A 12731-nucleotide genomic window follows, 5' to 3' on the forward strand; every position below is an offset into this window, starting at 1 on the left:
AAAAAGTGTAAATTAAAATAAGATTCTGAAGTTGAGACAAATTCATACCTATAAAAACATGTATTTAAACAGTTTAAAAGTCAAATGTTAACTGGAAGTATTGAAAGAGCTAAAAGCTACTTAGATAAATAATAAGGGTAAGGACAAACTTTTAAAATGAGATAAAGTTAACAAACAATGAAAAACCCTCCATAAAAACTAAATAGCTTTAGTTTATATTTAAAAGTATGAATGTTTTACACCTCCAGTAGACTGTTTCTGACTGTTTCTGACTGTAAACACAATACATGTTTGTCTCTCATAAAAGATGACAAATGAAGATGTTATCTTTCTGTCAGCTGCAAAAACAAGTTGCAAATGATCTCTGAAGTCACACAAAGAGGCCAGTTATTGACTGTTAGAGAATCCAAGCTCTGGAGGAAAGGATTAAACAGCCCCTGCAGCAGGATCCTCGTCCCAAAAATCCAACTAGTAGTGCTTACACATATCATGTGACAAGACAGAGAACATTTAATGACATACTTTAACATTATTTTAAAAAAAGTTTAATATTTTTACACCTTCAGTGTTTAAGGAGCCCATAATGATTACCTCGTGTTTTATTTTACTTTTTTAAATTTACTTATGTGAATACAGAACATCTGAGATTTGGACAGTTGGTCGAACAGACAATGAGGATGTCATCACAGGCTTTTTTATTGCAATCCAATTCAATTTCAGAGTGTAAATAATTAAAACCCTTTTCAAGGGGATCAAATATTGGAATAAATAATGCATAGTTGCAGCTCTATGGGAGGTTTTGATTCACAGGCCAAGCATTGTGTTACAGGATTTGGTTATTATTTCAAAATATGTGTCTCCTGAAACCAGTCTGAATGAACCTTCAGGTGGTTTCAGTACACTCCCCATCCACAGATCAAATATTCACCACTGCTTTAGTTACCTTTATCCATTCTGGTTTTCCAGGAAGGTGGTCAATGCCTTTGGCTCAGTTAACCACATGCAGTGTAAAATAACTGTCAGTGCTGTAGGAACAAAGGAGCAGAAGGCAGAGCCTGGAAACCAGAAAACTAAGCCTGCTTACACAGCTCACAACAAGTAAAGTGTACAAACACTCAGCAGGATACGAATGTCTGAGTAATGTGTGGCGAGTGTGGGGCAGAGAGAGGACAAACAGAGGGACATGTTAAGCTACAACCTCTTATCTTCTTAAAGATTGCAACCATATCTCACTTTCTGCAGGCAGAGTTTGCTCGGTCGTCACTGAGCAAAGTGGTTGAAAGCAGAAGTCAAACTTTAATTTGTTTTGTATTAACACAGAAAGACTCACGGTCTTACATAACCTCCATGTAAAAGAAGTATTCATTCATTCTGTAAAAAAAGAACGAAACATACTGAGATTTAATATCATAAAATGAGTGGTACAAAGAGTTCGTTCAGGGTTTCTTTCATGTCGGTCCAGTTATCAGATTTCCATGAATCAAGATTATGATCTGCTTTGGTGCTCTATCAGGATACAGCAGTTCAATCGACACTACTCATAGAGTCTAAATAATGAGTTCCATTGCTAAAAAACTCCAGCACACAATCCATTAGCCTCACTCTAATGAGTAGGTGGCATTAGGCAGCTATTTTTAAAGCTCCTGCAGTACACTGAATATTATTTAATACCCCAGTGGGCCGATTCAAGCTGAAGCTAACGCTGTGTACTGCACAAAGCAGGGGTTTCTACAAGGCCTCTGATGTGTGGTGTTTTGAAGCAGAAATTTAAAAACAGGCTTCCTGCATCAATCCTATTAAACTCACACTGAGGATCTGTCTTAATGCAGCAATATCAGTCGCCAAAGAGGGTTTCTGCAAGCTTTCAAACTAATATCACAAAATACATCAGTGGCCTTTACAAGTTCTTTCTCTTATCATCTTTTACTCATCTAACAGCTTTCACTTGCTTTTCACACTGCTGCCAAAGGCTGGCTGAACACAAAGATGAGGTGGTGAGATATGAAATATTGAACACTTCAACTGTTCAGACTTGTTTTCACTCCTGCATTTAAGAACAGTTTTAAGGCATGGGTAGCAAAAAGAATACCTTCTACAACTAAACTTAGTGGTGGGTTAAGTCCATTAGAAATTTGCCAAATCTCTGCCAATGCCAAACACCTTGTTAAGTTTAATCTTCCACATACAACCTCCCTTACTTTTTGTGCTAAATTTATTTATCCTCTAAAAGGAGCAAGTTTCCCCACTTTGTCTGCAACTTAATGAGCAGAAAAGCTATGGGTTGATATTAACCAAGCATGGTTATAGTTATTTATTATCCACCTTTCTTACTAATCACACATCGGTTGTAATGCTGGATTCAAACTGTTTAAACCTCCTAGCAACACATTTATAAAGTTTTTATTTCAGCTGGCAGTAACACCGGTTGATTTCACTCTACATTCATGTAGTGAAAACAAATGTTTTCATGGTTAACCTGACACCAGCAGAGAAAAGGAAATGAGGAACGAGAAAACTGAGCTGGAACTAGTGAGGTGTTAAAGCACAGAGCGTGCTGGGTGAAAGGCGTGTTAAATAAAGAAAGTAGACATAAAAGAAACAACATTGAATGAGTGTCATTGAAGTCACACAACTGACTGTGTGAGAGGAAATTACCAACAGCAAAGTTACCGAGAAAAGCACATTGTAAAGGTGCTGCTGTTAGTTTCTACATCAGTTAAAATACCAGTGGAAAAACACAGAAGTTAATGTTGGGTTGACAAGGCTGTTTCCTACCAGCTGTTGAATCTGATAGACTATAATTTAAGTTCCATAAATAAACCCTTTTTAAAGTAAACTTGTTTGTATCTCTGGTGAGTGATGTCATCTTTAACTACAGAAGATTTGTTTTTCACATAGTTTGTTGCCTCAATTTCTGTGGTGGCAGTTTGTTTTAACTCTAGATTGTGAATAGTGATTAGATTCATTGTAATAAACTGTTAAGTAGAGATAGACCGATATGGTTTTTCTGGGACCGATACCAATACTGATTATTAGTGGGCAAGGAGGCCGATAACTGATATTTGAAGCCGATATTCATTTGCAGTCAAAGTGAAAATATTGGCATCCATTCAAATGCCTTCAAGCATGAGTTTATTAAACAGCTCCCAGGCTTAGCAGCATGTTTTATAAAGTTAACTGTAAACTTAAAAATATAAATAGCTAAAGTTATCTAAACAAAGTTTTCCAAAATTTTAATGTAACTGCAATAAAACTGGACAGGATTGAGTTTGTGCTGCTTTTTACAGGCATGTAATGCAGTTGAATTAATTTTCTGTTTGGTTTTATATAACTGATTTTAAATGACCATCTATGGCTTCCACAGAGTAGAAACTCTGTGCAGAGAAGCATCAGAGCCAGAACAACACAGCTTTGAATGGGTTTCTTATTGGTCGTCGGATTGAAAAAAAAGGCCGATACCTATATGCCCCAATATACCAAATATCGGCCCCGATAATCGGCCCGGCTGATAATCGGTCTATCCCTAATGTTAAGTCATCCTCTGCCATGAAAAATTACCTTTGTGAAAATCAAAATTTGTTGTGCCATTTGTAAAACTTTTGGCCACAAGTGCTAGGGATGGGTTTAAATTAGGTACTTTTACAGGTACCGGCCAAATTCTGTCAAAAGTACTGGGTACCGATTCATCTAAAATCAAAAGGTACCATGTTTAGGAACCTAAACACATCCTCATGACTGTGAGGGAGTGAAAGAGTAGGCAGTTTTCCATGCTGGACATGAACACAGCATTACAAGGTTATATACTGAAGATTACATTTGTTAAATTGAAATGAAATTGTATTTTATTATTCAACAAATTGATATCTTTTACCATGTTAACACAAAAAAGTGCTGAAAATTGGTACCGTTTTGGTACAATTGCCAGGTACTGGGCATTGGTACCATATCATTCCAAATGTGAAAGGTACCAATCCCTAACGACTGCACAGGATAGATAGATTAGTATTAGTACCAATATTCAAAATAACTGGTAGAGAAATAAACTTCATCAATCACTGATATTCATCACAAAAGTTGACTAATTTAAATTAAAATTATTTAAATTAAATTTAAATTAAAAATAAATAATCTAATTAATAAAATAAAATAATTTATAAATTAATTAATAAAATAAAAATATTAATAAATTGATCAATAAAATAAAATTATTAATAAATAAATTAACAAAATAAATAATAAAATAAATTTGTGGGATAAGTTTGTATACAATGTAAAATCTGTGAAGAAGAGAGAGATCTCCTGAGTTATGAAAAATAATGGCACTAAAGCAGGTAAGCATACTCACCTATAAGAGGGGACGTCTTTGGGCAGAAGGGCATATCATTTCCATGGCTATGAGTCTTGGATAGGCGAGAGAGGTTGGCATAAACATCTCCTCCAGGGATACCAGCTGTGGTGTGGTTGCGGCTTGTCACACCATTAGTGTCTGGTTTGCGGAAGATCCGGATGAAGTAACTGACTCTCTTCTGGTATCCCTCTCGGGACAGCAGTGCCATGACCACCAGCTGGATGCCCAGGAACATGAAGAAGTAGCGCCATTTAGAGTGGATACTGACCATGGCGGTGGCTCTGCGTCGTCAAAGCAAAGGAGCAAAGGAGGAGGCAGGACAGACAGACTCGCTGGTGTGGAGTAATTTAACTCTATGTTGAAGTGCCTGGTTTAGTAAGGAGGCTTTTACCAAAGATGAACAGAAATCAAGAGCGTGAGGATTGTAAACTGTGTCTTTGAATGAGGCTACAGAAGTGGCTGTGAACACCCCCAAATTAAGTGTCTAACAATCTGTGTAAGTTGTCTAAAATATGGCAACAAAATGTGAATGTGATGTTATTACGCAGTTATTTTTAACCTACTGTGGCAATATGAAGTATGAGTAAACAAAGAAAGATGTGTATCAAAAATGGCAAAAGTAACACAAAAAAGGCACTTTTGGTAGACGGATATTGAAAACAAAACACCAATGAGAGGGGAAAAAATTCTCATCCAAAAAAAACTTTAAAAAGTCTTGTCCACTTTCCTCTTTTTACTTCATTACTTGTTGCAGATCACCATGTGGCAAGTATCTCCAAAGTTGAAGGCTGATCCAATACGTAGTTAGAAAGGGGTGGCAATGCCAGTCCCACATCATGTGGTCTCACCCCCGGCTGAATTCCATGTGCTGCCCTGTGAAGCTCATTCTCCTCCAGTCAAATAAACGGCAGCGTCAGTGTCTCTCGCGCTCCCTTCCTCCCTTTGTGAGTTTTATACTGCCTTCTGTTCTCCCTCATGGTCTCTCCTGAGAGAGGCCTCCGCAACAACAACAGCCGCCATGACAAAAGGGAGCATATGCAGCCGTATAGTGCCTACACTTTACACAGGATTACACACAGCACCCACCGTCTGACACGCTGGAGAGACAGGGGGAGTGGACCATGACTAGCGTGGGAGGAGTGGTCAGAGGTCTGCATGTGTCTGTGGGTGACTCTGTGTTTGCTAGGGGGAGGGTTTGGCTGAGAGGAAAAAGAACTGGGGGAGGAGATGGAGGAAGAGGAGGAGGGAGAGTTTTGATCCTCGCTTCTATTGTTCCATAATGATGCAATCCACAGCTATGAGACAGCTCAAACAGCTCACTGGGCTGACAGCCACTGGAATCACTGGATGAACAGGAACTGGACCAGTTGCGGCTCTGAAAGACAGAAAGAGATGAGGGGGAGGGACAGTTACATGGACTGACAACCTTTGGTTCAAACTGTTTACATCAGCGATTTCGAACTTACAGCAGAATGACTTTCCCATGCTAACAATGACTAATTGTGCGCTGTACAGGCTCAACAAATGGATTGTGTTTGTTTACATGGAGACCCAGCAGCACAGTTGGAAAGCCTTGACTAATCAGGCCCAGCGTGGGCTCAAGTGCAGAAGCTTCCCCAAAGAGAGGCCTGCTGCCCACAGCGGATAGCAGACCGAAAGCTGTGTGGATGAAAACTCTTTGTTTTAAAGTAAAAACAAAAAGCGGACACTTTTTGTTGATGGAGGAGGCTGTGATGAGCTTAACTCTGGCTAAAACTGGAGCTGTCTGCTTCAGGATCTAACACATCCTTAGTCACAAATCAATTAGTGCTTGTTAAAGTAGCCTGCCTCAGACGACTAATCCTAATCCTGCTGCATGCTTAGACACTGGTGGAGGGATGGAGAGAGACAGAGATTAAAAAAAAAAAAAGTTAAAAACAATCCAAGCCTCACCTACACACAATTTGATGCTAATAAAATTACTCCAAGAAGATTCATGAATGCATAGTCACCGCTTTTTCATTGCTTGTTTGTTGAAAAAGGCAAAAAATGAGCACCCGGAACGATGTGCATTAGTGGTAGATCTGCAGCACACACCAGCTAAAAAAGCCAAGCACACAATGATCTGTGGAACATCTAATAAACTGTGCTGTTTGCTTCATTTCTACCCAACGATCAGACTTGTGCAGACAGATTCAGCCCTGCTCCGCTAATTACACTGGGGAAACATTACGAGCACTCAAATGAGGGCAGAGTACATTAGATCTCTGAGGCAGTGCTCTTGTGCTCGCCTTTTCCTTGTGTTATGTCTGTCAGTCAAACCACGCTCGCCGACAAAAAGCAAGAAAAAACAGCGTGGTACCTACAGCTTGTTAAAGGAGAAAGACAGGAGGAAGCAAAACAAGACAGCAAAGATGAAACAAAGACGAAAGGAGACAGCAAAAAGGGATAACTGCATTCTCCTGGTTGTGTTGCATATTTTTATACCACAAGTAATTAGTACAAGTATTAGTCTTCATACCTTTAAACGACCATTTCAAATCCAGCTAACGTCTAATTTTTAAAGAATTAAGCACTTAAGATATAATCAGAGCTGCACGGTTAGGCTCCAACTGTTCCTGTAATCCCTTTAGTCATCATTTCTCTGCCTTGTGTTTGCCACTGTTGATGAAGAATCATCTTGTTAGAGTTTCAGAGAAGTTAATCTGAATCTCTGAACTTGTTCGGTTTGTCTCACCCCTGCCTGGGGTACATGTGGCATTTGAAGTCTTATACATAGACTGCTGTAGAGTTTTCTTTCTTTGTCTTCCAAATCAGGTTGACCTGTCATTAGTTGTGTGCAGGGATGTGCAGATCAGGTATTTTTGCCCCCGAGACCGCACCCAGCTTAAAGCTCCTGCCATGTTCTGCTCTACTTTACGGCATTCAACAAACAGTGTCGCTGTTGTGATGTCATGCCCTGCATTGTTTCTGTGTGGGGTTGAGACAGTCTGGCTTTGTACCACCGCACAATGGTAGGAAATACTAAGATGTTATTTTTCCCCATTTGTCTTGAACTACTACAGATCTGGTAAAAAAAAAAATACAAATCAGTGATCGGCCCATCCTTACATATGAAACTGATCTTATATACCTCTGGAAAGGTCTGACAGCCAGCCATTGCTGTTTTTACTCTGAGACCTAAAACTCAGGACACTTAGGGCGCGGTCACACTGGCCATCCAAACCGTGCTGTGTTTAAGCACGATTACCCCCCCCCGCAGCGCCGATCCCCAGCTGGAGAGTACGGCCAGCGGTCACACTACCCCTATACGAATCAGACTTGAGCAGGTATCACACGCGCGCACGGCCCGCCTACATCATCGTGAAGCGTCTGTTTAGATGAAGTGCGATCTAATCAGAATCAGTACAATGAGACACAGAGAGCTCTGCTACAACTTTTGAACTTATGGTTAGTCGTTTTCGCCCGAAACAGCCCTCTAACACACCCGCTTTGTTTAAAATGATTGTCGCGAGATGCGCTTGCAGCAATCGTACGTCATGGATTGCACGCGCTGTCTGCGTGCTTGTGCTTGTGCATTAAGTAAACCGTCCCGAAGCCCACCTCTCAGAAGCGTGCCAAAGCTGAGAAGCGAATCGTGCTTGAGCACAGCATGGTTGCGGTCACACTGGCCATTCCAAATGTGCTATTGGGCTGAAGCGTGCTTAGGTACGGCATGGTTGGCCAGTGTGACCGCGTCCTTAATTGTTGTTTAAGTTTAAATATAAAGATTTTATTGTTTCACAGTTACTGTTCAATGATTTTCCATAAAATAAGATTGGAACACTGAAGGTATAGACGATATAGGCACAAATCAGTATCAGCAGGTCAGGCTGGGCATCAGTCAGAAAAATGTCATGTCTGATTCCGATCGAGTCTGTAACCACATGATCAGCCCTGATTTCTGATCATGTGATCTGATCTGGACATCCCAAGTTGTGTGTATAATTTATTCAGTTATTTAGTTATTAATGATTAAAAAAAATTTCACAATTTGTAAAAATTATTTTTTATTTATTTATGTCACTTTCACAATATCATGTTTCCTATATGAAAATTCACAAGCACAATTTTTGTTATTATTATGCATCTTGAAAATCTCAAAAAAAAAAAAAAAAAGGTTCAGGGAAGTTGTGAGGAGCCTTTTACACGATTTTTTGAATTCTTCAAAGATCAACAGATTTCAAATCCATCATATTCCCATGTTTTCTTTGAGACAACAGTGAGTAACTCAACAGGAAATGGTTAAGCCTTCCAACAGAATTTGAAACAAAAAGTGATTCTTTAACTAGAAAAACTACGACCATGATGTAAGGTGATGACACTTGATCGACTCCTGTTTGCATATTTCTGTGTTTTGCTTTGACAGCAGATGGAGGACTTTCAGCTCAGGCTTAATAAAGTTTTTTTTCTCTGAGGAGATATATGGATAAAGACAGAGAGGAAAGCCGCTGCTTCCCACGGCAGATAATTTTCATCTGCGTGAGGAACTGGGAGCAGATGGGACCATGACCCCTCTCACTTTGCTGGGCCCCTGTAATAACCCCATAGATTATGGATATGGTTTGTACAGATCATGCTATAAGGGCGAAGGGTTAATCTCACAGCGCTGAAATCCAACTCCATCCAGATCAGGATAAAAAGCAACCTGGAAACATCCCTCTTTATTCAAAGCAATGATGAAGACTTAGGGGCTGATTCATGGGCTTTGAATCCGATTTGATTACTACAAATGATAAAAAAAGGTCTCAGTTTGCAGGGACAAAGCATGTCAGGTGAGATTAAAACCGTGTTCCGGTTAGAGCAGTTACACGTGTAAACATCATGCACTCAGAAAACCCTCAGGGGCTGAACCCAGACTTTCTTTCGACATCCTTTCTGTCCCCTCATATTTCAGCATCACATTCATGTAACGAGATACAGAAGAATCTTTACAAAAGGAGAGAACTGATAGGTCTAGTTAGGTTTACTGCTTCAGGGCCACATTGTGCATGAGCAGGCTAACACGGCGACAGAACTTGGCAGCAAGCACCTCCTTCAACAAAGCTCGGGCACTGACTTAACACGCATGTAAAAGAGACTCAGTGACTGGATTGAGACGATCTTTCTGTGTTAGCTAAAAGGCTGAGGATGAGGAGGAGCGAACCAAAGAGGGGGAAGGACAAAGAGAACCAAGAGGAGCTGGAGGGGGAATAGGAAAAGCAGCCAACAGTCTGGTTACACTATGTTCCTTTGACTTCATTGTCTCTCCTGCACGGATTTCCTTCCTGTCTACATGCAGAATTTTAAAGAGAGGCACGTATGGCTGGTCTCCTCTGATCTCTCATTTTATCATTTCTTTTATCCTCGCTCTGCAAAGTGTGCTTTAAACAATCATGGCACACAACAGGCAACAAACTGAACATTTTCTTTCTGCCCCAGGGCCATTAATATTACATATATGCGGTATGTCCGACTCCACAGGCATGCTTGAACACACATGAATGAATGCAGAAGAAGGCTGCCATGGAGTTATAATGAAGAGACGACAAGAACATAAAAGAAGGGTGGGGGTGAGAGTTATATATTTAGCTCATCACCATGGGACTATAGCTTACGGTCAGCACTGCTGCTGTTTAAATCCTTAAGGGACGGCAGAGAGCTCATGCACAGTCCACTGGCAGCCGCAGCAGCTCCAGAGGGAGATTAACCAGCAGCCAGACTAAGTCACAGAGCAGTGAGGGTGACAGCAGAAAAGGTTCAACCCAATCAAACATTTCTCCTGAGCCTTCGTTGGTCCAAACACCTGGGTCACTTTCTTCACTTCCTGTTCATTTATTTATTTATTTTTACCTAAATCAGCAGAACAAAACATGGAAAAAAGACAGACAGAATATCTATTTATGAGACTTTTGGGATAATCTTGTACCTTTCCTATGTGCTACTGTAAGAATGCTTCAAAAAAAGGAATATTTTGTGATATTTTATCATTATTTTGCACAGTAAACTCTCAGCACTGGCATTACATATAGAGTTTATAGAGTTAAACATGGGCATGTAATGTCATCAGCCAAACAATGTCGCAGACGAGCTCTTTTAATATTTGCTGTGTGTGATTTTACAGTCAGCTGTTATCGGAGCCAAACATTTCAGGCCCAGCTGGTTCACATCAAATGAGCAGAGCACTGAGAAGGGAAGTGGCTCATCTCTGCTGGGGTAAAATGCTGCTTTACTGGCAAAGCAGGCTCTAACTGCCCACAAAGCAGCAGTGAATCTACTAAAGGTTGCCTGAACAAAATCAAATAAGGCTCAATAAATTTAAAGTCTGCCTTTGGATGAATCTTTGAATTATATTTCCAGATCCTACTTGTGTCAGCTGTTCTTTACAAGCAATACAAAAAGCTATTTTGCTCTGTTTACAACACGTTTTACTACAGCTGACCTGTTCTTGGCTCATGAAAGTTGTCGTCGCGTCTGCATCACATCAGCTGTACTGGTAGAAATTTCGCCAATATCACCTACCTTTTGAAGTTTTATCAGATGATACAGATGTCATACCAATTATATAATACATAGCAAGTATGTGAAGTCTATATAGAATCAATAGTGGGGGTTTTTTTGTTGAACAAAAACACAGTTTCCCATGAGCACTCTCACCAACTGTCATAAGAACACAACTGTTGCCAAGACATGCATTTGTTTTAATAGAAATCTTAAGATTTTATCGTTATCAATGCCCTTATCGATTCTGCTTATCGATTCAATTTCTTATCGATTCTCTCATCAATTCCTTCTTTTTCAAGTCAATAAATATGTAATTGGTCACTGGATCTGGATATCTCCTGGTGTAAATATAAAGAAATAAGTAAAAATTGCACATCATGTGACGTTGATGCACAGTTTTGTGATATGTTATTGACTCAAGTAGGCCATCTAGTGTTTCAAAGTGGTTATAAAATTATTCCAAGTTGTTTGGAACCTTGTCTTATTCATGAAGCCAACCATGAGCCTGACTTTTCTTTCATTTGCCTGAAAGTATTTTGACATTTGGAGTTCTCAGTATTGTTTAGAAAGAGCAACTGTGATATGTCTCTGTGATGAAAATTGAAATTCTACTCAAATTCTAGTCAAAGTTATACCGATGTATGCTAACCCCAAGCCTATCAATGCAATTTCCTGTATACGTTAGCATCAAGCTAGCGCTATTTTGTTTATTCTGAATGTATTGAATAGGAATCTCCTGTGAGAGAGTACTGTAGATTTTTTTGAGTGTTCAGTTAGTCAGTAAAATTTCAAGCTAGAAATCCTTAAACAGGGAATTCTTGGGAAATGTTATCCAACTGCAAAGCTAAGAAAGCTACAGCAGACTAGTCACATAAGGTCCTGCAGTTCTGGCATAGTGTAAAAAATCGATAAGAGAATCGTTAAGCACAAAGGCAAACAATGTCAATGGATTGAAACATTTCTTATTGTTTCTCAACAGGAACTGGTTTTCGATTCCCATCCCTATTTTTAACACTACTTTTATTTGTTCGAGAACAACTTCTTGCAGCGCTATCGTTGCTACTATTTCCACTGTTATTAAAACACAAATCCAAGAAACAGTTTTATTCAGGAAAGGGCAGATCTTGCTTCTTACAACTTAATTTTGCTTGCTGGTGCAGTATCATGATAGGGACTTTTGCTATATATGGCATATATGTATTTTGTTCAACCGGACCACTGATAGTAAGGAATAGCAGTTGGAAACAATACTTATCTGAGTTTCTCATTTCTATCATGGCTTATCAAGTATAAAGTAAATAAATAATAGTAAAAAGTAACAGAAAGTTACAAGCTGACCAGAAAAACCTCAGACCAGACAGTGCGGTCTGCTTAAGACCTTAACCTTTAACCCAATTGAAGCACATAGCAGAGCTCTGCATTAGAGGATGAAGCCATCACATCTGCCAGAGTGTGTCATCAGATCTATATGTGTTGGTCTATTGAGGATAAGTGAGTGCTCTCTAGTCTTAAATGTGTGACCTTCCTGTTAAGTCTGCTAAACCCCTACCGCTGTTATGGGGGGGGCAAGTCCATCAAATCCCACTCACTTCTGCACAAAGATTCACTCTCAGCTTTAAAAGCATAAACCTGCAGCACTGACTTATTATCCATCTATCTTGATGTTGTGTATCCAGCTGTTGCAAAAAGTTTTTGGTAGCATCATAAATATACACCTCGTGTAACAGCTCGTGTAACAGCTATAACAATACAATTATTTCTGACACTCCATGGGGGATACGCAGTTTTAATATTGAATTTACAACTTGAGTAGAAACAGGCGATGAAACTTAATTAAACAAACATGGATTATATATAACCAGCAGAAAAGAAAAAAACACCA

General features: G+C 39.5%; 1 protein-coding gene across 1 annotated transcript in view; it reads right to left on the reverse strand.

Moving 5' to 3' along the window:
• LOC141800519 (beta-1,4-galactosyltransferase 3) overlaps positions 1-12731 on the reverse strand; it is a 33581-nt gene that overhangs the window by 13777 nt on the left and 7073 nt on the right. The window contains exon 2 of the mRNA XM_074683106.1: positions 4346-5723. Coding sequence (XP_074539207.1) covers positions 4346-4619 — 274 coding nt within the window. The 5' untranslated portion in view covers positions 4620-5723. The remainder of the gene's footprint in view (positions 1-4345; positions 5724-12731) is intronic.

This window comes from Halichoeres trimaculatus, unplaced genomic scaffold (genome assembly GCF_033239565.1).
Source record: "Halichoeres trimaculatus isolate MK-OKI-2021-1 unplaced genomic scaffold, fHalTri1.1 fHalTri1_scaffold_12, whole genome shotgun sequence".
In the NCBI taxonomy this organism is placed as follows: Eukaryota; Metazoa; Chordata; class Actinopteri; order Labriformes; family Labridae; genus Halichoeres; species Halichoeres trimaculatus.